The sequence below is a fragment of the Haliotis rubra genome, unplaced genomic scaffold (genome assembly GCF_003918875.1).
Source record: "Haliotis rubra isolate DU_JTF1 unplaced genomic scaffold, ASM391887v1 Scf108, whole genome shotgun sequence".
NCBI lineage: Eukaryota > Metazoa > Mollusca > Gastropoda > Lepetellida > Haliotidae > Haliotis > Haliotis rubra.
This window is the reverse complement of record NW_025764981.1, coordinates 812,384-838,086: the sequence shown is the minus strand read 5'-3', so window position 1 is coordinate 838,086 and position 25,703 is coordinate 812,384. Positions and strand designations below refer to the sequence as shown.

At 40.1% G+C, this 25,703-nt stretch overlaps 1 protein-coding gene across 1 annotated transcript; it reads right to left on the bottom strand.

Moving 5' to 3' along the window:
• Positions 1-1,759: 1,759 nt before the first annotated feature.
• On the bottom strand, positions 1,760-20,551 carry LOC124281485 (asparagine-rich protein-like). The gene is made up of 8 exons (XM_046717499.1): positions 20,429-20,551; positions 13,060-13,136; positions 8,725-8,865; positions 7,785-8,011; positions 6,130-6,291; positions 4,953-5,059; positions 4,070-4,152; positions 1,760-2,022 (listed from the first exon to the last, which is right to left on the bottom strand). Exons 2-6 carry the CDS (start codon positions 13,133-13,135, stop codon positions 4,964-4,966), a joined length of 702 nt encoding a protein of 233 aa, XP_046573455.1. The 5' UTR covers position 13,136; positions 20,429-20,551; the 3' UTR covers positions 1,760-2,022; positions 4,070-4,152; positions 4,953-4,963.
• Between the last annotated feature and the right edge of the window lie 5,152 nt (positions 20,552-25,703).

Genomic DNA, 25,703 nt, shown 5'->3' with positions numbered 1-25,703 from the left:
AATATCATCACTGAGAGACATAGATGTCCATAGTACTCCCGTCAGGAGTAAGTAGTTAGAAATAACTTCCATTTTCAGTATACAGCAGGGAGTTTTCATTGGTTTAAGACTAATTTAAAAAAAAAAAAATTCCACCTAATTCAATTTTGAACTGATTCCTCCGATGGGTACAATGTGTGAAGCCCATTCCTGGTGTCCCCCGCCGTAATATTGCTAAAAGTGGCACAAAAATAAACTCACTCACTCAATGTTGAACATCATTATTTTGACTTGTTTATTTAGTAATGAAAAACAGCCTCATGCATTGTTATATGACCTTGTTTAAGTGAATATCACTCTCAAAATCTGATTTTACAAACCTTTGGTGCTTTGTCTTTCCAAAATGCGTTTCAATTCCGAACTCTAACACGCATTCTTGAATCATTCCTACTCTAACATCTTTTAAGTCGGGGGTGGTGGGGTATTCTAGTGGTTAAAGCGTTGGCTCGTCACGCCGAAGACCCGGGTTCGAATTCCCACATGTACATTGTGTGAAGCCCATTTCTGGTGTCCCCCGCCGTGATGTTGCTGGAATATTGCTAAAAGCGGCGTAAAACCAAACTCACTCACTCACACTCTTTTAAGTCGGGGGTGGTGGTTAGCCTAGTGGTGAAAGCGTTTGCTGTGTTCGATTCCCCACATGGTTACAATGTGTGAAGCCCTGGTGTTTCGTTATTTCGTTGACATAAACTCTGTCGCTAATTAAGCACCTCATTATGAACTACTTAAGAGAAATTGGTCTGTATCTTAAATTGTACGTATGTATGACAAATTGCTTGGTTTTAAATTTGGTATTATGACGTTTTGCAATTATTACTAATACTGTAATGAAGAAATATGTATTTGAAGAAACTCCTATAAACTTTGTAATTAAAATGGACTCTTGTATATGTGCATACTTGGGTCTCGTCCCAATATTGCTGAAGTGGGGATGATGCGCCTTAAAATTTAATTCACTCACTCACTGATTAAGCACCACCAGATTCAAAATCCAGTTCCGAAACATAATGACAAACCCAGTGCTGAATGCCTTTCACCGTTTGGCAGGGCGGTGGGTGAAGTCTAATGTTTAAAGCATTTGCTCGTCAAGTCGAAGAACTGATTCAATTCTCCACAGGGTTCAATGTGTGGAGCCAACTTCTCGTGTCCCCCCGTCGTAATATTGCTGGAATATTGCTTAAAAAACGGCGTAAAACTATACTCAGTCCTTCATCAGGTGTAATATGATGAAGTAATGTATACTCCGAAACGTTGTGGCCCTCGTAAATAAGTTAACATCCATAAAAACTCTCTCTTCCTTATGTGTATCACTTCTAAATGGACCGCCTCCGTGGTGTAGTGGTTAGAGCGTCCGCCCGACCGCGTCATACCAAAAGACGTTAAAATATGGTACTTGTTGGTCCCTGCCTGGCGCTCGGCATTAATGGGTACAACAAGGACTGGTCGGCTCGGAGTCAGTATAATCAGAGACCATATATCGGTATATGGTCTCTGGTATAATGTGTCTGAGTGGGGTATTCATGCTTCACTGCGGCATGGTATCTCAGTGGGCTAGCACTATAAAACCAGCTTAAGTCTGGGCTAGTACAAGCAGCCGCACATGCACACGCATGCACGCCGTCATATGAGCGAAATATTCTCAAGCACGACGTAAAACCCAATTTCACCTCCACTCACTCACTCACTCACTGCAGCATAGAACAATTAATAATGTCTCTTCCTGTGACCAATATTGCTTTATTCCAATTGTATGTAAAGGACATCTGATGAAGAAAGAGTTTCAGCTGAGAAAATATTTCTTTATGTTGGTAAAACACTCCTTGATCAAAGAAAACGGAATGGCAAGGTGGAATCGTCTCGCACACGACAGGTTTGTGTTGTTGAAATGAGACTGAAATGTGATCAGTACAAGTGCGGCTGTGATGAGAGTACAGCAGTTGTCTCCCTTCTTTAAACTTTTGGCCAACAGGGATAGTAATCGAACTGTAAAGAAAACCACAAACATTTGATTATCAAGCTAGAATGACTGCAGGTGATAATTGATCATTGCAATGAAACAGTGGACAGGTGTCAGTAATATAAACTACCATAGAATCAACCGCCTCCGTGGTGTAGTGGTTAGAGCGTCCGCCCGGAGAGCGGAAGGTCGCGGGTTCGATCACCGACCGCGTCATACCAAAAGACGTTAAAAATATGGTACTTGTTGGTCCCTGCCTGGCACTCGGCATTAATGGGTACAACAAGGACTGGTCGGCTCGGAGTCAGTATAATGTGTCTGAGTGGGGTATTCATGCTTCACTGCAGCATGGTATCTCAGTGGGCTTGCACTATAAACCCAGCTTAAATCTGGGCTAGAACAAGCAGCCGCACATACACATACACACGCATGCACGTCGTCATATGAGCGAAATATTCTCAAGCACGACGATAAACCCATCTCACCATAGAATCATTCCTGATTACCACATGTGTTTTGTCTCTATCATATAGAATCAGCGTGTGTTTTTGTTTTGTCTGTAAATAATCGAGTCTGGACCAGAGTCCAGGGATCGACAACGTGAGCATATTCACATACAATGTCCAAACATTCCAATGATCATGATGACATTTTGCTAATTTTTTGGCAAGTTGTTTGTTGTTTACCGCCGCACTCAGCAATATTCCAGCTATAGGACGGCGGGCTGTAAATAATTGAATTTAGACCAAACAACTCAGTGATTGAAATCATGAGCACCGGTCCACGAAATTGGGATACGATGACATGAGTCAGAGTACCTGACCACCAGATATCATGGGACCCTCTATTATCGCGGTAGTTAATGTTGTCGCCATCGGGATTATGAACGGCTCATAGGCGCCCGACTCTGATATATTTATAAGCATGACCTATATATAGGTCTTATATATATAGGTCATGCTTATAAATATATCAGAGTCGGGCGCCTATGGAACGGCTACTGACTTTTAGCATTTTATATATATTTTCAGTTGACTGATGTTTAATCTTCATTTCTGTCACAAATAATGTGACACATGGTCGCAACTCGTTTAATACTAATGCGGCAATTCCTATTGTCTCGTTTGATCCGGAAATTGAATCAACTCTCTTTTATCGCGGTATTGCTATTTTCTTACTATGGTACGCGGTACAAGCAGATGACATTGTGAAACGTTTACTAAGACAAGTAACGAATCTAAATAGTTTGATCATTAAAAAATATTTAGGAATTTCATTCAGTAATATCATCATGTTTTTAACCCAAACATCTGAAACTTCTATTTATTTCGATAAAAGGTAACAATAACGTTACAATATATTGTTTTTCCGCCTTAAAACGTACCATACAAGCTGCTGCCGTGTGCAGAGTGAAGTTTCATAATACGTCACTTCCTGTTATATTTTTAGCACGGAAAATATGCAAATGACCTTATAGTTGTAGGATTATTCTTGACGAAGTAAGTTTTGATTCATGCTAGATGTAATGGCAGTAGGGGTCATACTAGTTTCAAAATGTTCTAGAACTTACTGAAAAGATGAATGCTTTAATATTTCTACAATTAGACATGACATTCCAATGAAATAAATGACTTTTTCAAGAACGAAACGTCATTTGCATATGTAAACAGCCGATGCGGCGCGAGGTGTTTCTGCTTTCCCGATGTTTTCACGTGCCGCGATAATAGAGATCCCGTGATAATAGAGAGTCCCTCTACCGTCAGTCGCCTCTTACGACAAACATGTGTTGCTGAAAACCAAATCTAACCCGGATCTTAACGTTTTGTTTGTTGGTTAACACGGCACTCAGCAATATTCCAGCTATATGGCGGCGATCTGTAAATAATCGAGTCTGGACCAGACAATCCAGGGATCAACAGCATGAGCATTGATCAATGCAATTTGGATACGATGACATGTGTCAACCAAGTCAGCGAGCCTGACCACCCGATCCCGTTAGTCGCTTCTTACGACGGGTCGAATGAGTTTGACATTCAGGATAATAGATGACGACAAAGATTCCGAGGAACGTACCCAGTCCATGACACCGACGAAGCCGTTGTGTTGCCCGGCACACGAACCAAGACGCAAAGCACTCTTGCTCTTCACGAGGTCACCTACAATGTGAAGATAAAACTAAATAATAAATTCAAAAGAGAGTTTTAAGTCCGAAATCGCAACTGTTCAAGTGATCGAGTATGGTTTTACGCCGATTTTAGGAATAATCCATCAATATCATGGCGGGGGGACACCAGAAATGGACGTCACACAATGCACCCATGTGGAGAATCGAACCGGGTCATCGGCGTGATCAGCGAACACTATTCTACCCCATTGCGTGTGTGTGTGTGAGTTGGGTTTTACGCCGCTTTTAGCAATATTCCAGCAATATAACGGCGGGGGACACCAGAAATGGGCGTCACACATTGTACCCATGTGGGGAATCGAACCCGGGCCTTCGGCGTGACGAGCAAACGCTTTAACCACTAGGCTACCCCACCACCCCTACCCCATTGCACGCAGCTAGTATATGATGCTATAACGCCAATATTGTAGACTAATCCCATTATATAATATAGGGTGATAGTAGTTTGATTAAATAAATGGGCTTCATAATACCCTTTGGGGGAATCGAACCCGGGTGTTTGGCGTGACGAGCGAACGTTTTAACCACTTGGCTACCCCACCGCCCATTTTATCATGTGTTTTGATTAGGTTTCAGACGTTGGGGCGTGTTTTGATCATGATTAGATCACAAAGATGATTAGATAACAAGTAATAATCTCTCACAGCATTATGTTCACGTTCCCGTCACTTGATATACAGTGGAACACCGCTGTGTCGAACACTAGCGACTTGGCAAAGTTATCCGAGTTTGAGAAAACCAACAAAGTGATTTTCCGAAAACCAAATTTACCGATCAGTCTGTTACTGTTGATGGTGCGACCGCCAAACTCGTAGTCTATCCGGACGCTGAGCGCGTCCATTGCCTTCAAGACGACCAGAGTGTTGAACTCCCCCCGACTGTGAACATCAACAACAATGACAATCATGGTAACAATAACTGATGACTAATGGAGCCAGTGAGTGAGTGAGTTTAATTTTACGCCGCACTCAGCAATATTCCTTCTAGATGGCGGCGGTCTGTAAATATTTGTGTCTGGCCCAGATGATCAATCCAGTGATCAACATCATTAGCTACGCAAATGGGATACGGTGACATGTCAACCACCATTCTCTTCCCACAGAGGTTACTTGTCATATCTTCCTACGAACCTCTGTTCTAATACGGCCCTTTCATGGTGCGAGTGTTCAGAATTCGTGATTGGTTGCAGTCAGATTTAGTTGTGCAATCAGCGACGTTGTTTCAAAAGTGATCATTCGCAAGGACTCGGTAATGTCCGTATGCTTCGGAAAATCTGGAACCCTGCGCGATACGCAAACGTTACTTCTAGACAGAACTCAGTCATGTAATGGCGGATCAATGGTGTCACCATCGCCCTCGTTGACAACTGACAAGCTTGCCACTAATGTCTTGTGTGTCACATGAACACAAGTCCCCGGCAGAAAAGAGGGATATTTGAGGCCCCATTTTTACTTGCATCGATATAACACGTGTTCTGATTGGATAGAAAGAAGGCAGGTAATTCGTGTTGCGATTTTTTGCCGCTAGGGGATTTTACGAGAACCGGGAAATATGGCCGTATTAGAACAGAGGTTCGTAGGAAGATATGACTAGTAATCTCTGTGGGAAGAGAATGGTAAACCACGTCAGCGAACCGAACAACCCGACCCCGTTAGTCGCCTCTTACAACGAGCATGGGTTACTGAAGATCAATTCTAACCCGAATCTTCATGGGTACTGGTTAAGTCTACAACCTCTATGCATGTCGTATGAGGCGACTAACGGGGTCGGGTGGTCAGGCTCGCTGACTTGGTTGACACGGTACCGTTGACACATCGTACCCCAGCTGTGTAGCTCATGGTATTGATCACTGAATTGTTTGATCCAGAGTCGATTGTTTACAGACCGCCGTCATTTAACTGGAATGCTGAATGCGGCGTTAAACAAACAAACAAACAAGATGTCTTACCTTGAACGGCACGGAGACCTCCACACCTTGTGACATATTGTAAGTTCTCACGCGAACTCTCACGAGATCTTTCCTGCCATGATTCCGTTGTGTCTTGTCTAACAAGATCAGGAGAGAGGGTTGTCCAGGAGGGTCTTTGGCATCACAGTTGGTGAGCAGAACCTGAACATATGAACACAGGACCTACAGTGCTCGCCACTTGAAACAGAATCACACAATGTCGCATGACAGTGGGGTAGCCTAGTGTCTAGTGACCTTTACACCTCGACTCAGACTTGCAAAGGTTCCTGTCGCTACCCCGACTCGAACTGCAAACGCTTTATTACGAGTCCAACGCTCTAACCATCACACTGGCGAGCCGGCTGATACTTTAATGCTCAGAGGTCTAGGCTGACGGCACATCGAAGGATGCCTCTCGATAGACCATCGCCGTTTTTAAGGGGGCTGGGGAACTTATTTAATAAAAATAAGCCTTTAAGCCGCATCTGATGCAAAAAACCCACTCTATTACTACTACTAATGCCCAGCCATTCATCAGCACAGCACAAAAGTCAATGTAGACGTACGTAAACTAGATGTTCTCACAGATGCATTTGGGATAACCAAGTGGTACAGTCAGAACGAACGCCCCTGTGGTTATATTGGGGCGCGGACTGACTGCACCAGTCATAATAACTGACAGAATAACTGTAATGTTATGTTGAAAATCGGATGACTCATAACTATTTCGGCGGTATAAATTAAAGTGTGAAATACCGAAACTTATAATAATGATAATTAATTAGTGAATTTATAAAGCGCTAAAATACTCCAGGCACTAAGTGTCTGCTCTAAGCGCTATGGTGAGTATATACACAGTATTTAAAACGAGTAGGAACACAGAAATCTAGCAGTGATAGTGTTTTCGGAAAAGGAATGTGTTTAAATGAGATCTGAAGTTGTCTAGGGTTGGTGACAGTCTGATATCATGGGGAAGAGAGTTCCAGAGCGAAGGAGCATCATAGCTGAATGAGCCCTAGCCAAATGACTTCAGATGGCGTCTTGGTGTCTCCAGACTGACTGACTGAGTTTGGTTTTACGCCGCTTTAAGCAAAATTCCAGCAACATCACGGCGGGGACACCAGAAATGGGCTTCACACATTGTACCCATGTGGGGATTCGAACCCGGGTCTTCGGCGTGACGAGCCAACGCTTTTACCACTAGGCTACCCCACCGCCCCGTCTCCAGAAGATAAGGATTTGGTGATCTTTATGTTCTCACACGGTTGAGTTTGGAGAGTATGTCACCTAAGTAACTTGGCGCAGTTGTGTGAAAGCACCAATTCTACTCTTGCTCGTACTATAGACAGGTGTGATGTGAGAGCGCTTCTTTGTTCTGCTGATGATCCTTGCACCAGTGTTCTGCACCTTCTGGAGCTTTGTGAAACGTCTCTCTGGCAATCGGTAATACAGACGGTTGAAATACTCTAATCGTGATTGGACTAAAGAGCGTAAATGGACACACGTGGCTTCCCTGGATAGCATTTGTCGAATGTGACCAATGTTTCGAAGATGGTGATAGCAGCTTCTGCAAGTGTTGGTAACTTATGATGGTTTTTAACCCTTTCCCAGGTGTATACTCTGATATTTTAGGAGCAGGAAGTTGCTGATCTTACCTGTTTCTTTGCCTTAGATGTAGGGTCGTCCTTAAATCTCATCTGAACCTGAAGATTTGGGTCAAAGGGCCGGTCTTCAAACGTCCAGAAGATGGCGGAGGAGCTGGGGGTGAAGTGAGCAAATCCCTCGTACAGATCCAGGGTTTCGCCACCGCCAATATTGTAACGTATCACCTTGTTCTTCATTATCTTCGAGTTAAAATCCATTGCAAATCGAGGTCTGCACCCTAGGGGTTATATTTGCATGTTAGTGCAGGTTCGTTTTGGTTTTGAGCTTGTGTTAATTTTGGGATAATTCTGGTATTATATTAGATTACATTGAAAAATGTTCCGTTATATTTCTATATTTCTGGATTATATATTATTACCAGAATCGGATAAGTATGTTCAAAAAGGCACACCATAAAGCTGACTGGTAGAAATCATTATCAACAATGACAGCTATATGCCTGCGGTCTGTAAATAATCGGGTCTGGACCCAATCCCGTTAGTCGCCTCTCACGATAAGCATGGGTTACTGAAGATCAAGTCTAACCCGGATCTTCACGGATTATTAACAATGACACAAATTAGAACCGAGGAGATAAGTGAAGATAGGGTTCTATTTGTTCTTCAGCAACCCATGTTTGGCAACTACGGGATCTGGTGCTGGGACTCGCTGACTTGACTGAAGAAGCATGCCATCGTAACATATTTACGAAGAAAGATGCTCAGAAAATCTATCACTGGATTGTCTGGTCCTCACTGGATTATTTACAGACCGACTTCATATAGCTGGAATATTGCTGACTGCGGCGTTAAACAGCAAACATAAAAAACGACATGAAGATAATGTGAAATATTTGTAATAAATTACTTCGTAAACATTATAAATAAACTAAAAGCAACACACAGACAAGAATATATGTGTACGTTAATATCATCAGTACACTTTACTTACACTTAAATGTGTTTTCTCCGTGCACACACGTGCATGTCTTGACGTTGAACACAGTCCCGTTAGCACATGGCATGATCTTGCCGGAGTAGGTGTCAAGGTAGACGGTGTTGTTGCCGGGCACTTCCGCGAAGTAACAGGTTCCTTGAAAAAATAACAAGAAGCCGTGGATCTGGGGTGCCATTGTTCCTGACTGAAAATACACACTACACACCGCGGTCAATATAACACCATGTGTTTGCTGATGAGCGAATCCGAGATATGTGTACACTTATATAATGTTTGTACTTTGTGTTACAATAACACGTGTACATCTATATATCTTCTGTACCTGTATTGTTAACATCACAGTATCAGTGAGTGAGTGAGTTTAGTTTTAAGCCACACACAGCAATATTCCAGCTATATGGCAGCGGTCTGTAAATAATCGAGCCACACTCAGCAATATTCCAGCTATATGGCGGCGGTCTGTAAATAATCGAGTCTGGACCAGACAATCCAGTGATCAACAACATGAGCATCGATGTGTCAACCAAGTCAGTGAGCCTGACCACCCGATCCCGTTAGTCGCCTTTTACGACAAGCATGGGTTGCTGAAGATCAATTCTAACCCGGTGTGAGTTATTATTGTGAGTGAGTGAGTTTTATTTAGTTTTACGCCACTTTTAGCAATATTCCAGCAATATCACGGCGGGGGACACCAGAAACGGGCTTCACACAATGTACCCATGTGGGGAATCAAACCCGGGTCTTCGGCGTGACGAGCGAACACTTTAAACACAAGACTACCCCTACCCCTTACTATTATCGAGCATCCTTACAAGGATCTGTATAAATAGTCTGTACGTAGGTGATGGCCCTTTCATTAACACATATACGGTAGTATGCGATCTGTATTTATACTGATGACACTTACATTAACATATGTACGGTAGTATGTGATCTGTATTTATACTGATGACCCTTACATTAACATATGTACGGTAGTATGTGATCTGTATTATACTGATGACCCTTACATTAACACATGTACGGTAGTATGCGATCTGTATTATACTGATGACCCTTACATTAACATATGTACGGTAGTATGCGATCTGTATTATACTGATGACCCTTACATTAACATATGTACGGTAGTATGTGATCTGTATTATACTGATGACCCTTACATTAACATATGTACGGTAGTTACAGTGGTTAAAGAGTCACGCCGAAGACCCGGGTTCGATTCCCCACATGGGTACAATGTGTGAAGCCCATTTCTGGTGTTCTCGGACGTGATATTGCTGAAATATTGCTAAAAACGGCACAAAACTGAACTCACTCACTCACATATACCCTGGTATTTGCACAGTCATATCTGTCCTGTTCGGATTGTGTCACCTGTCACTCACTATCACGTTATAAATAACCTAGTGGGGGCTTATTTAAGTCACATCATTCATCATATATACATGCTCATTCATTATCTGAAATAATCAGTAGACGCCGACTTCACACATGTCACTGACACGCTCTCTGTATTTTTGTGATGCAGCTTAAAATAATATGAATAAAAAGTTTGTCATGGATTTGTCGTGGATTGATGGTTTGAAGTATAATGAGATTTGTTTCATGGTTGCCTTGACAACTGTATGAGTGATACATCTTCTCGGGGGATTATTAATCAGACACGTGTACCCTGAGTGGCATCAACATCACGATGTTCCTTCCCGATTTGGCGTTCTGAGTTACATGAAAATGCATTTGATGTGGAAACATGCCATCTTATTGAAAAGAAACTGATCGATCGGTGAAGTTTCAACTCTAGGGAGCTAGTGATGACCCTTTTGCAATACTCTAGCAATATCCACGTCAGGGGACATCGGAAAGGGGCTTTAAAGACGGTACCCAACTTTGTGGCGAGCGAACGCTTTAGCCACTCGGCTACTTCGCGATCCCTTGTAGAGTAAGTGCTCATTGTGTACCAATGTCTCTGAGTGATATGTGAAAGCATAAGGTGAGGTGAGGTGAGGTGAGGTGAGGTGAGAACGCAGCCTAACATAGCGGAAAGTTCGGTGGTTCGACCTTATCATTACAATGCGGGGCGGTGGGGTAGTCTAGTGGTTAAAGCGTTCACTCTACACGCCGAAGACCCGGGTTCGATTGCCCACAGTTCTCTATCAATGGTCATTTAATAAACGTTCAGGACAAAAGCCCGCCCCCCCTCCCGGATCCGCCTATGGATGGTTTGGAGGTGCACATATGTTCGGAAAAGTGGGACGGGAGGTGCACATGAAATACAAACGTGCTATCAAATGACACAGTCCGTGTTTGTTAGCCAAGGCCCATCTCCCGAGGCAGAAGTTAATTAGCTATAAACGTACAGTACCACTCTTGCTGAAATGGGTTATAGTTTCGTGCCGCGATCGTAGAGTTCTGTTCAAAATCGGGATCGTAGCTTGCGAAATGGCTTGGGTTTATTGTTTGTTTTGAAAACGTGTTACCAAAACAATTACTTATGTTTTTTATTCATCCACATTGCTATGTGTCAGTGGCCCTTTGTGTGACAATGTAGCAGTTGTCTTATATTAGTTTTGTTGAGAGTTGTGCTGACTAGTTTTTGAATGGAAGCATAGACTTGTCAGCAAGCTTCTACAGCAATAAGCCAGTGGATTCCAACACTACAGTCCGTTTGAGTCAGAAACGGACCGATGAATTGCAAATTTTATCATTGTACAAAATTGCCACATAAATATGAATAGTACACATGTTTATCATTTACTAATACCCAACAGCTTTCTTATATTTGAAAATTTTCCGGACTCCACCAAAAAAGTTCTTTAAGAAACTATCATTAAAATTTTGACACAGTTCACTATTTGTTACGAGGGAGGAGTGCAGAGAAATTTATTTATTTATTTATTTATATTTATGTGGCAATTTTGTACAATGATTAAATTTGCAATTCATCGGTCCGTTTCTGACTCGAACGGACTGTAAATCCAAAGACCTTTTCAAGTCTCTCCTTAAACCCCCCCCTTCCGGTCACCATTCCACTAGACATTCAGGATTGTGTGTGTATATGAGTATATGTGCATGGATTTGGTTTTCAGTTTGTCATAGCGCCATTGAGTCGATGGATACTAGGCGCTTTATAAATCAATTATTATTATTATTATGTTTTACAGATTAAATTAGTATACAGCAGTGAGGGTTCGAGTGATCCTGGCACAGTCAGGCTGGTAAGGCTCATCATCAGCTCAGGGTCCTTGCCCCCTCTACACGCAGCCCAGACAGCGAATGGGACTTCTCCCAGGAAACGCTGCCTAGTCGAACCAACCTAGAAATTTCCTGAGAATATTCCCCAACACTGCAGTCTTCTGCATTACCCAGAGTGTGAGAAAGGCTGTGCCCCCGGTGGAGAAAATTATTATCATTATCATTATTACAGCATTTTGCAGAAAGTTCGAGAATATAAACTCACATTAGATGTCATTTTTATGTCAAGACCAGCAGGTTCGTGGATATCACCATTCACCCTAGATTCCCAGCCAAGGCTTATTTTGGAAGCTTGACCACTATTGCAGCTGTGTGAATATTACTGTCACTGTATTGTTATTATCAGTGTTTGTATAGTGAGTGAGTGAGTTAAGTTTCACGGGTCAGTGTTTGTATAGAAGATCGTCATTGTATTTGTACTACCATTGAATTTGTAAGTGAGTTTAGTTTTACGCCGTACTCCGCAATATTCCAGCTGTATGGCGGCGGTCTGTAAACATCGAGTCTGGACCAGACAAGACAGTGATCAACAGCATGAGCATTGATCTACGCGACTGGGATACGATGCCATGTGTCAACCAAGCCAGCGAGCCTGACCACCCGATCCTGTTAGTCGCCTCTTACGACAAGCATGGATTACTGAAGACCAATTCTAATGGGTCTTCGCGGGTCATCACAGTATCTGTATTGCCACTCTGTTTTATACTGTCATTGATATCCTTTGCAGTAATTTGTATTTATTTATGAACTTTGTTTAGACTAATAAATTTATAATTTAATTGTTAATTGTATGGATTTACTCTGTTCTGTTTATGTCTTTTATCAAATGTTTCTACGTAAATATTTCTCGGTTAGCTTGATGTATTTGTAAGTCGACACGTAGCAACATAAATATCAGATGAGCGGGTGAATCACTCCCCATTGCACATTTACCTGTCTGTTGTCAACTGTCCACCTTCGTTGTTGGCTAACTACATATGAAAGAATATCTCACGGTGTTCCTTTGTGTTCTAGGCTGGGTGTTCTTGTGTGTTCTAGGTGTTACAGGCTGTACCTGGATGGTGTTCCACTCACCTTGTGCTGAGGTCAAAGAAAAGGTCACAGCGAAGGCCATGCATGCCAAACATCCTCTCCATATTGATTTCTCCATCCTGGAAGAGATACGGACACACATTTATCTACCGTAGCCTGTCAAATATATTTTTTTCTTCATTTCAGGCCACATCATAAGTGAGATATGTTTTGGCTTATTACTTCGATCACGTTTTGATTTTTTAAATTCTGTCATTATCAAATGTAAAAAGATAAATCCATATTTGAACAACAACAATCCATATTTCATATTAACAACTATACCTCCGAATTTTCTCCGTAAAGAGATTAGAAATACAAAAACATTCAAAAAATGAAATATAAATAAAATGGTGGTTATGATATTTTTAAAAACTAAAACAATTAAAAGTTTCAAATATACACATACAGTGCTGCCTGCCTCAGTGGAGTCGTACTGTATTAACCCCAAAACACAAAACGTAAACATCCAAGAACTACAAAACATATAAATAGTATCATGTAAGGTCCCCAAAATTATAAATAACTACAAAACAATCCAAAACAAAACAAAAACACCACAAAAAACCCCGAATAATTAAAAAACAAACTCATCCGACGTATGCCAGGATGGTATGTCAGTAAGCACATTTCAACAAACACATACAAAATTTAGTTACACAAACCTTTCCGTATTTGAACATTCATTCAATTCATTCTTTACACATAAAAAACCACTCACTAACGTCATGTACAAAATGATATTAAACTCTACCAACAGCAAGAAAATGATCTAAACTAATCAGCATATCAAACATACAGAACATAATGTAGATTTGACAACCGTCGCTGACTAAACGCTGCCTTGTCTGTCAACCCCTTCAGCGATGACAAGACACGATCGGGGTCCCTGTACCTGCCCTATATGATTCATAGGTCTACCTGTCATCGTGAACACTCGGTGTCAGAGTTGTAGCTGAGGACATTAAACTCATGATTGATTGGTAATCTTATGTCACATCCTGTCACAGGAATTTAGCCTATAATGCCTCCACAACAGACAATTAATGATAAATGATATGTATTCAAGTATTGTTTTTATGTTCGTTGAAATAAGAGCGATTTAGTTGCTAAAATATGTGAAAAAAAGTTTCCATCAATTTCAATATATTTTGACACGTGGTATTTCGGAAATCACGATAATTTTTTTAAGGATTGATTAATATTATTTAAAGATAATTTGTCTTGAAAAGGACAAAAATCTTGGATCTTTGACACGTTTATTTAAGATTAAACCAAGCCGTCGCACATTTTCGTATTAATTAAAGATAAAGATTTAATTTGTGAATATTTGGCCATATCAATCAACTATACTTTTAGTTTTGTGGATAGGCCAAGGTGGGCTTTTATGTCTTTGTTTATCTGATAATACATTCATCATATTGATTTATGTCAATGAACTTTGTCTTTACCGGTTGATCGGGTGCAGTCTTTGGTTATAAAGGTCTCAAGAGTACCGTGAACTACGTTTTTAACGAACTGACTGATATAACGAACTGACTGATATAACGAACCGTTTTCCCCTGCTACTTGCAGTATATGTAAGTCGAAATACGTACAGCTAACTGCGGCTATGAGGAACTAACATAGTGGTTCCTTTGAGATCGTTCCAACAATTATAGTTTACCCTTTTGCGAACACTTTGTATCATCACCATTTCATATGATTCATAAACATACTAGATATAGTCGGAATCGTACAATCGACTTTGCTTTTAGCGAAGTGTTTTTGATCATGAGGAAAGAGATTAGTCGCTTAGATTTACTTATGAAATAATGAACGTGTTTTCTAATTATGTATGGTTATGTTTATTAGATATTTCAAATAAGGATTTTAGCTTTCAATTTCAGTCTTTATCCTTAAATGTATATCGAAATAGTGATGTATTTGATATAGGTATAAGAGTTTTGATCCTATTCTTTTGATCCTACGTTTACACTGTTTCAGACTTCAGTCATGTAGCAATATTCCAGCAATATCACGCGCGGGGACACCAGGAATGAGCTTCACTCATGTTCCCATGTGTGGAACAGAACACGGGTCTTCGGTGTGACGAGCCAACACTTTAACCACAAGGCTACTCTACCGCCCCTCTTCAGCCTTGTAACGTTTTGATGACGTTTTTCAGCTCACGTCCAATTTTCAAATCTATCTTGCGTCGCCCAGATTTCTCACTAAGCTAACCTACTTTACAGGAAAACAAAATTTTGACGGAAAAAACTTCTCCCTGATCTATCAAGGTTTCACCATCAAAGGCCTGGCGAAGGCATTCAAGGGCAAGAAAATGCATAGCAGACATTATAGAAACTGGCTCGTCAACATCATGGGCGATACGACGACGTTACATTTTATGGGATTTTCACGTCTCCTTAGTAACGCACGTTTACCTTTTTACTTAAATGTGTGTGAGTGGCGGGTGTGTCCGAGAGCAGGATGTGCTTAGTTTTTCACATAAGCCTCGTGACTAACTTGTCATTTGTTTTCGCCCAAAATATCTGGGACGGCAGATTCTTATGATTTATAATTCTCTGGCGTCGACTTTACAAAGAAAATACGCTTACGGACATAACAGATGCCGTCATTCCATACAGGTAACATATTTATGAACATATATATAGAGTTGTTTTGGTAAAGGTCACTGAGGAGAGCCCCTCTTTGTGGGTACACATTTCGAATAATCCTTCATGAAAATGATAGTTTATAGTTGATAGAGGTCTGCAAAATGGTTGTTTTCGTGTTTGTTTTTTTAACGCTGCGGTAGGGAATATACCAGCTATATGGCGGTGATATGTAAATCGAGTCCAGTGATTGATATAATGGTGTTTCGATTTTGGCTGTTGGGATACGATGGCTACATCAATCAGGTCACCGAGCCTGACCATCCGATCCCGTTTTAAATACGATAACTATGCTTTGGCCATTCTGTGACTTATCTATCATACGTTCATATAAGTTATCTGTTGTTTTATGAAGCAACAACGAAATAATATCCCTTTTCCATTCCAGAATTTCTGTTTTTAGGCGTTTACAGAAAGATAGCATTTGAATAACAGGAACAATGTTACGTTTACCACTTTGCGAAACTTGGTGCTGACAATCCTAATTACATTCAACAAAACGAGATTGTATTGTAAACATGTGTTTATCATCATCATCATCATCATCATCTCAACTAAGAGCTTATATAGCGCAAGAATCCAGTCAGTATAACTGCTCTTAAGCGCATTGAGAGGATGCATGTCACATGTATCAGCAATGTCCACTCGGTCTAGGCGTATGTCTTTGAGAAAAGGTGGTTTTAAAAGTGGCCAAGTTATTTATAAGTCTGAGTTTTAATGGCAGATCATTCCAGGTGGTGGTCCTTGCCTGTGGAACACACAGCATGCCTTGTCCCATGGATCTAAGAGACCTCGCGGGCTTGTACTCCTGGAGAAGTTCCTGGAGATGCACAGGGGCTAGGCCTGTCCTTGCTTTGAAGGTTAACAGGAGCACTTTATAAGTGATTCTTTCCGCCACCTTCAACCAATGAAATTTCTTTAACACTGGAGAAATGTGGCTGGTGTTTAAACCACGCTTTCGTTGTCGCTCCATTACTTTACACTTTATTAATCCATCTGAAACGGTCAATTGTCTCGTATGTCATAAAACACTTTGGGGGCGGTGGGGTAGCCTAGTGGTTAAAGCGATCGCTCGTTACGCAGAAGACCCGGGTTTGATTCCTCACATGGGTACAATGTGTGAAGCCCATTTCTGGTGTCCCCTTGTGATGTTGGAATATTGCTAAAAGCGACGTAAAACCAAACTCACTGACTCTCTTAATCTTTCAGTTGCTATATGTTTTGTCTCTTAACTTGTTTTGACGGAACAGCTCAATAGCCCTAATTCTATATTGCTGTGTCAACCCACGTTAGACAAAAGCACCTACATCAACCAAAACAGTTTTTATGAAGCACAAATACATTATATTTACAGCTGGCGTGATTAGTTGCTATGGGTACGTCAACGATAGAATGATATATTCATATCTATACATGGTCATAAACAGGTTTATGGTTCTGTTAATATATATTCACTCTAAGCGAACCCATTTCTGAATCCGACATTCAACGACAGTGACATACTGATCAGTAACGTCCCATATGCTGGACGAGGAAACAGCTCCACACAATAAATGTCAGATGAACATTTCTTTGTCAGGTGACATGTGAGGGAATGAAACGTGTTCTAACAATCGGCATTGTTCGTGGAGATATTTTAAATATAAGTAATAAAGTATCCAACAGCGCTTTCTACTTTTTGAATCAAATATAAAATGTCTTAGGATAACAATAAAATTGCGCAAATACCTTTCCATAATCTAAAATTTTCATCTGCCACTAGAATAGAGTGTCTTGTACGATTCCACTGTGTTATGAGCATGACGGTCTTTTAATAATAATAATAATAAATGGATATTTCTTATGCGCCATAGTCCATCCAGAGCATGCTCAAAGTGCTACATATAAAAAGAGTCACTAGAGTTCAAGAGGAAGATATGACAATTCGTCAAAATGACCATGAGACTATTTCGCAGTTATAGGTTGTAGACTTTTTTGAAGAGGAAGGTTTTGAGTCCCGATATGAATGCTTCTAAGGGTGAAGCATTTTTTATGGGTGTAGGAAGACTGTTCCATAGGGTTGGTGCTGCAAATTTGAATGACCTATGGCCAAAGTGTTTGAGACGAACTTGGGGAACTGAGAGAAGATGTTGATTCTGAGAGCGGAGAGAACGGGCAGACATATATGTTGACAACATCTCAGAGAGGTATGGAGGAGCTGTTTTAGTGGTCAAACAGGCAATTTCCCTTCCACTGATATGCCCAAATGAACAAAAATCAAAACCAATAAAACCGCAACATCTGTTTTGCATTTAGAAACATGAGTGACAAATGAAGAGACTCTATGAGAGAGTAAGTGATTTAAGATTTTACATCGCATGGGCAATATTACAGCCACATAGCGATGAAAACAAGGTAATCAATTTAAAATATATGTCGACAAAGGACAGTAAAACCAACTAGACTATCACAAATATATATTTAAAACTTGTAATTAAATCTAAAATACTCTAACTATAGAGGACGATACAATATAAAAAAACAAGCTATAGATCGCCAACAACTGAAGGTAGATCACCATAGCAGGGACCATGGGGACTTACAGTACCTTTGCTACCTGCATGGACCCTAAATGGATTTACACCATCTCTTCAGCTGCTGGCGATTGTAGGAAATATTAAGCCAGACTTTAAAAAGAACAAACATGCTTCGTTTTAAAAATCTGGTAAAAGTTTAAATATAGCTTTGAGTGTTTTGGGACTTCTGTATCCTGTCAGGAGGACAATAAGTCTACGATACTTTAACCCCCGTCGAGGATACAGCCACTAATTGACTGACTGACTGACTGAGTTTGGTTTTACGCCGCTTTTAGCAATATTCCAGCTACATCACGGCGGGGGAACACCAGAAATGGGCTTCACACATTGTACCCATGTGGGGATTCGAACCCGGGTCTTCGGCGTGACGAGCGAACGCTTTAACCACTAGGTTACCCCAACGCCCCACAGCCACTTACAATCGCAGCTGCTAATTATACTACAATGTTTAAAATACCATTTATCTATTTGCAAAACATATTATTTCAAATTTATCAAAAATTTCTATTCCTTTAAAAAACATATTTATTAAATGCTAATTGATATTAATTAATAAAATCCTTAACTTTTTGACATCGAATGAGACTGTATGACAAGAGGTAAATTCCGGGTGACAAGAGCCAAACCAAGGTCATGGTAGGAAAGGGAGACAACTCCCTGACATGCATGAGTTCGATAAAATGATATTTTGTGAAGTCGTTTCAGATTTTTAGGGCTGAGGGGATTACTATGCAAACATAAAACATGGTATTATTGGCAACAATAATTATTGTTGAAAACTACATTTCTACATGTCCCAGAAACAAAACGTATTAGTGTATTCTCATCGAAAAACAAAGTTCACCCAAATATCCCAAGGTTTAGTAATAGGGCCCTTCGTAGTCCCAGCATATACAGTCAAACACCTTCATGTCGAATCTTGATGTGTCGAACGTACGGTTGACTCGAAGTAAATAGTCGTTCCCCGTCGTTTTCATTCGTTATGCAATTATATGTAGGTTGTGTCGAACGTCGGATAAGTCCAAGAATTTACTGCTTTTAGTGTGTATGATATTTGACTAATATTCGTAAGAATTCATCTCGTGTATTTACTGCTGACTTAAATGAATAGTTTTTAATTCAACTCAACCAATACCAAGTTAGTTTCACTACTTTAGTCCACATCCTTGTGAAAACCATATTCTATGTATGTAAACATGTTATACATACATATCTAAGCCTGGAGCAGTGTGAATGTACAATTATGTAGATGTAAGATCAATGTACCATGTAAATACGTTTGGCTCTGTTTTGTCCTGTTCTGAAGACACCTTCAACCATAGTGAGTGAGTGAGTTTAGTTTTACGCTGCACTCAGTAATATTCCAGCTATGTGGCGGCGGTCTGTAAATAATCGAACCTGGACCAGACAATCCAGTGATCAACAGCATGAGCATCGATCGACACGATTGGGACACGATGGAATGCATCAACCAAGTTTTTCGCCTCTTACGACAAGCATGGATTGCTGTAGACCAATTCTAACCCGGATCTTCACGGGTCTCCTACAATGGCATGACAGAGGGTAAATTCCGGGTGATTTGAACCACGACAGTGAGTTGAACTAGACCACAAATTGTGGCACATTTGTTCACAGTTGGTGTACACTGGACCTTTACCAAAGAAGTAAAAACTGACATAACACGCACCTTTCCTGGTTATATAAAACATCAATATCTAAATCACACTAAATTCAGTCGCAACGGAAACACCTTTCAAATTCCATTGTATCTAAATAATTTAATATCAATTTGTTCAAAACACGTATAAAGTATTCATACGTGCGACAATGGGTTCGATTCTCATCAGTGAGTGAGTGAGTTTTAGTATTACGCCGCATTTTTAGCAATATTCCAGCAATATCACGACGGGGTACATCAGAAACGGGGTTCACAGATTGTACCCATGTGGGGAATCGAACCCGGGTCTTCGGCGTGACGAGGGAACGCTTTGACCACTAGGCTACCCCACCGCCCCTCGATTCTCATCAGGGTACACGACGTGATGGTCAATGTTCACGTGAAATACGTCACGGAGACACCCCACTTACTATACTACCACAACACAAAATCCAGCCATACCATTACCGACACAAACCTACCTGTAAACTGTACTGTGCAGGCCGCAGTCCTTGCTACCCAAAGATTTGTCTGTGAGAGTTATGCACAGTTCAGCTTCCAAAAACTACTCACTTTGGTATGAGGGACGCGCTTGACGTTGCACAACTCCCTCTAGCGGCCGCGCTCAGGTCGTCATCAACCTATTATATACCCTCGTGCATCACGCATTGTAACTGACAAGGGGGTGACGTACATCAACATCTCACGTGTTGTCATAGTGACAGACAAGATTGATACCTGTCTGATTATTTAAGCTCTTCCTATGAGTAAGTTGGCGCACCTTGAAACGTTTTTTTTAGTTTGAAAACCTTGTGAAATATTGCTTTCACCTCCGCTTTTAAAATTAGTTCTGTAAGTAAGTAAGTAAGTAAGTAAGTAAGTAAGTAAGTAAGTAAGTAAGTAAGTAAGTAAGTAAGTAAGTAAGTAAGTAAGTAAGTAAGTAAGTAAGTAAGTAAGTAAGTAAGTAAGTAAGTAAGTAAGTAAGTAAGTAAGTAAGTAAGTAAGTAAGTAAGTAAGTAAGTAAGTAAGTAAGTAAGTAAGTAAGTAAGTAAGTAAGTAAGTAAGTAAGTAAGTAAGTAAGTAAGTAAGTAAGTAAGTAAGTAAGTAAGTAAGTAAGTAAGTAAGTAAGTAAGTAAGTAAGTAAGTAAGTAAGTAAGTAAGTAAGTAAGTAAGTAAGTAAGTAAGTAAGTAAGTAAGTAAGTAAGTAAGTAAGTAAGTAAGTAAGTAAGTAAGTAAGTAAGTAAGTAAGTAAGTAAGTAAGTAAGTAAGTAAGTAAGTAAGTAAGTAAGTAAGTAAGTAAGTAAGTAAGTAAGTAAGTAAGTAAGTAAGTAAGTAAGTAAGTAAGTAAGTAAGTAAGTAAGTAAGTAAGTAAGTAAGTAAGTAAGTAAGTAAGTAAGTAAGTAAGTAAGTAAGTAAGTAAGTAAGTAAGTAAGTAAGTAAGTAAGTAAGTAAGTAAGTAAGTAAGTAAGTAAGTAAGTAAGTAAGTAAGTAAGTAAGTAAGTAAGTAAGTAAGTAAGTAAGTAAGTAAGTAAGTAAGTAAGTAAGTAAGTAAGTAAGTAAGTAAGTAAGTAAGTAAGTAAGTAAGTAAGTAAGTAAGTAAGTAAGTAAGTAAGTAAGTAAGTAAGTAAGTAAGTAAGTAAGTAAGTAAGTAAGTAAGTAAGTAAGTAAGTAAGTAAGTAAGTAAGTAAGTAAGTAAGTAAGTAAGTAAGTAAGTAAGTAAGTAAGTAAGTAAGTAAGTAAGTAAGTAAGTAAGTAAGTAAGTAAGTAAGTAAGTAAGTAAGTAAGTAAGTAAGTAAGTAAGTAAGTAAGTAAGTAAGTAAGTAAGTAAGTAAGTAAGTAAGTAAGCCTTCATAGATTGTAGTACGGTACACTTGCATGCCCTACAATGTACATAAAAGTCTCTGTATGGATTTGTTTTAGGGCTGGGAGGGGTAACCCGGATACCCGGGACGGGTGGGTAATGAGTTGGACCCGGGTACCCGTCTCAATACCCGGACCTCTTATGATCATGTGACTAAAAGGTTAAACAATGTAACATGTTATTTTTTCATGATTAAACGGTTGTATTGTCTTTGAAGATTTAGACATAATTACAGTCACTTCTTTTGAATATAATACAAATTAAAAAAACCATAAAAAAAACCCAAAAGAGTAATGAGGACTAATTATTCAGTCTGGATAGTTTGGGGGGAGATTGTGAACCTGGCTTTCGCCAAGATGTGCATGAGCAATCATAACTGTTCCTCTGATCGAATATGGCTGAGACGTTGCCGAGGTGACGTTAAATTATAACTCACTCACTCACTCATCTAATGGAAAGCAGGAGTATTAACATGCCTACTCCATGTTTTATGCCGAGCGCCAGCCAGGTTGACAACACCTTATTTGGTATGACACAGTAAGGCAATGGAACCATCGGCCTCCAGCTCTCTGGGTAGGCTCCAGCCACAACACACCACAGAGCCCGTCCTCTCCACATATCGTCACAGTTACCTCCTTCCCGAGCACTTCCTAGCCTTAGAACGGAATAGTTCTAACTGCACGAACATTCCATGTATATTCATGTATTTGACGAATCACCCCTTGGGTGATATCTGTATGCCATGTACATCTAAATTAAGATACATCGTTTCTCCAAAAACTCCAAAGAGAAGTTTATTGTTACTGAAAAAATAACCAAACCAAATGATACATCCGCTATTTACATATTTTTGATGACAACTGGGTGAGAAATGAGTAACATTTTTTTGAATCTTACATTGTAAAAGGTGTTAAAATATTAATTATGAGCATAAAATATCAGGCATGTGGTGTTGTCATGAATGATCGACATCTCACATTATTTCGAGAAAATATGAACAGCATCAAAAGTAGACATATGAATTCAATTCAATCAACTTAACAAAACTTACCCGACGCACAAACCCAACCTCACGAGTCTCTGTACAAACACCAGGTGTCCAGGGGCTTGTAAAACGAATGCACATACACACACCCCACCCCTACACCCCCCCCCCCACACCTCCTGTGAGTAAGAAGCGTAATCTCAACAGTGATGTGATGTGATGTGAGGTGATGAGAGATGCTGAGAGGTGAGGTGAGGTGAGGTTAGGTAGAAATTGGGTTTAACGTCTACTACACTGACAACATAACGACGTTCAAAACTAAAGTAGACTGACCAGAAAAATGAGGCGTGTACGTGTGTGTGAAGCGCTTCTTCTCAGTGCATGACTAAACGTTTTGCCTGAGTCATTATGGGAGACGGTTAATTCAAGAACGTGACTCGTGATATCCATCATGAGTTGTTTCAAGAACTCCGAATGCGAATATTGTCGTTTAGACGAGCCAGGTGCAGACTGACAAACATAGGTTGTACAAAAAGGAAACAATGAGCTTGGGGATCGTCTTGTAACATTTTTGTGAGTGAGTCGAAATGATTTAGGGTTGTCAAAATACTTACGCTCGTCGTTCATCATCAACTAGCAATACATGACAGGGGGGAAACAAGACAAGGCTGTATTTTGTAAAACAGTATTCCAGCAATACATGACAGGGGAAACTAAGACAAGGTAGTATTTTGTAAAACAGTATTCCAGCAATACATGACAGGGGAAACTAGACAAGGCAGTATTTTGTAAAAAAGTATTCCAGCAATACATGACAGGGGAAACTAGACAAGGCAGTATTTTGTAAAGCAGCATTCCAGCAATACATGACAGGGGAAACTTGAGACAAGGTAGTATTTTGTAAAGCAGCATTCCAGCAATACATGACAGGGGAAACTAGAGAAGGTAGTATTTTGTAAAGCAGTATTCCAGCAATACATGACAGGGGAAACTAGACAAGGCAGTATTTTGTAAAACAGTATTCCAGCAATACATGACAGGGGAAACTAGACAAGGTAGTATTTTGTAAAACAGTATTCCAGCAATACATGACAGGGGAAACTAGAGAAGGTAGTATTTTGTAAAACAGTATTCCAGCAATACATGACAGGGGAAACTAGACACGGCAGTATTTTGTAAAACATTATTCCAGCAATACATGACAGGGGAAACTAGACAAGGTAGTATTTTGTAAAACAGTATTCCAGCAATACATGACAGGGGAAACTAGAGAAGGTAGTATTTTGTAAAGCAGTATTCCAGCAATACATGGCAGGGGAAACTAGACACGGCAGTATTTTGTAAAGCAGTATTCCAGCAATACATGGCAGGGGAAACTAGACACGGCAGTATTTTGTAAAGCAGTATTCCAGCAATACATGACAGGGGAAACTAGAGAAGGTAGTATTTTGTAAAACAGTATTCCAGCAATACATGACAGGGGAAACTAGAGAAGGTAGTATTTTGTAAAGCAGCATTCCAGCAATACATGACAGGGGAAACTAGACAAGGTAGTATTTTGTAAAACAGTATTCCAGCAATACATGACAGGGGAAACTAGAGAAGGTAGTATTTTGTAAAACAGTATTCCAGCAATACATGACAGGGGAAACTAGAGAAGGTAGTATTTTGTAAAGCAGCATTCCAGCAATACATGACAGGGGAAACTTGAGAAGGTAGTATTTTGTAAAGCAGCATTCCAGCAATACATGACAGGGGAAACTTGAGAAGGTAGTATTTTGTAAAGCAGTATTCCAGCAATACATGACAGGGGAAACTAGAGACAGGGTAGTATTTTGTAAAACAGTATTCCAGCAATACATGACAGGGGAAACTAGAGAAGGTAGTATTTTGTAAAACAGCATTCCAGCAATACATGACAGGGGAAACTAGAGAAGGTAGTATTTTGTAAAACAGTATTCCAGCAATACATGACAGGGGAAACTTGAGAAGGTAGTATTTTGTAAAACAGTATTCCAGCAATACATGGCAGGGGAAACTAGAGAAGGTAGTATTTTGTAAAGCAGTATTCCAGCAATACATGACAGGGGAAACTAGAGAAGGCAGTATTTTGTAAAACAGTATTCCAGCAATACATGACAGGGGAAACTAGAGAAGGTAGTATTTTGTAAAACAGCATTCCAGCAATACATGACAGGGGAAACTTGAGGTAGTAGGTAGTATTTTGTAAAACAGTATTCCAGCAATACATGACAGGGGAAACTAGACAAGGCAGTATTTTTGTAAAACAGCATTCCAGCAATACATGACAGGGGAAACTAGAGAAGGCAGTATTTTGTAAAAGCAGTATTCCAGCAATACATGGACAGGGGAACTAGACAAGGCAGTATTTTGTAAAGCAGTATTCCAGCAATACATGACAGGGGAAACTAGAGAAGGTAGTATTTTGTAAAACAGTATTCCAGCAATACATGACAGGGGAAACTAGACAAGGTAGTATTTTGTAAAGCAGTATTCCAGCAATACATGACAGGGGAAACTAGAGAAGGTAGTATTTTGTAAAACAGTATTCCAGCAATACATGACAGGGGAAACTAGACAAGGTAGTATTTTGTAAAGCAGCATTCCAGCAATACATGACAGGGGAAACTAGAGAAGGTAGTATTTTGTAAAACAGTATTCCAGCAATACATGACAGGGGAAACTAGAGAAGGCAGTATTTTGTAAAACAGTATTCCAGCAATACATGACAGGGGAAACTAGAGAAGGCAGTATTTTGTAAAACAGTATTCCAGCAATACATGACAGGGAAACTACTAGACAAGGTAGTATTTTGTAAAACAGCATTCCAGCAATACATGGCAGGGGAAACTTTTTGTAAAACAGCATTCCAGAGAAGGAAGGCAGTATT

Bases quoted from the DNA above. Each gene is read 5' to 3' on its own strand.
- LOC124281485 (XM_046717499.1), bottom strand. From the start codon at position 13,135: ATGGAGAAATCAATATGGAGAGGATGTTTGGCATGCATGGCCTTCGCT. The intron at 8,866-13,059 runs GTGAGTGGAACA...TATTTTTTCAAG, and splicing joins TTCTTTGACCTCAGCACAAG to GAACCTGTTACTTCGCGGAA. The intron at 8,012-8,724 runs GTAAGTAAAGTG...TATAACCCCTAG, and splicing joins CGGAGAAAACACATTTAAGT to GGTGCAGACCTCGATTTGCA.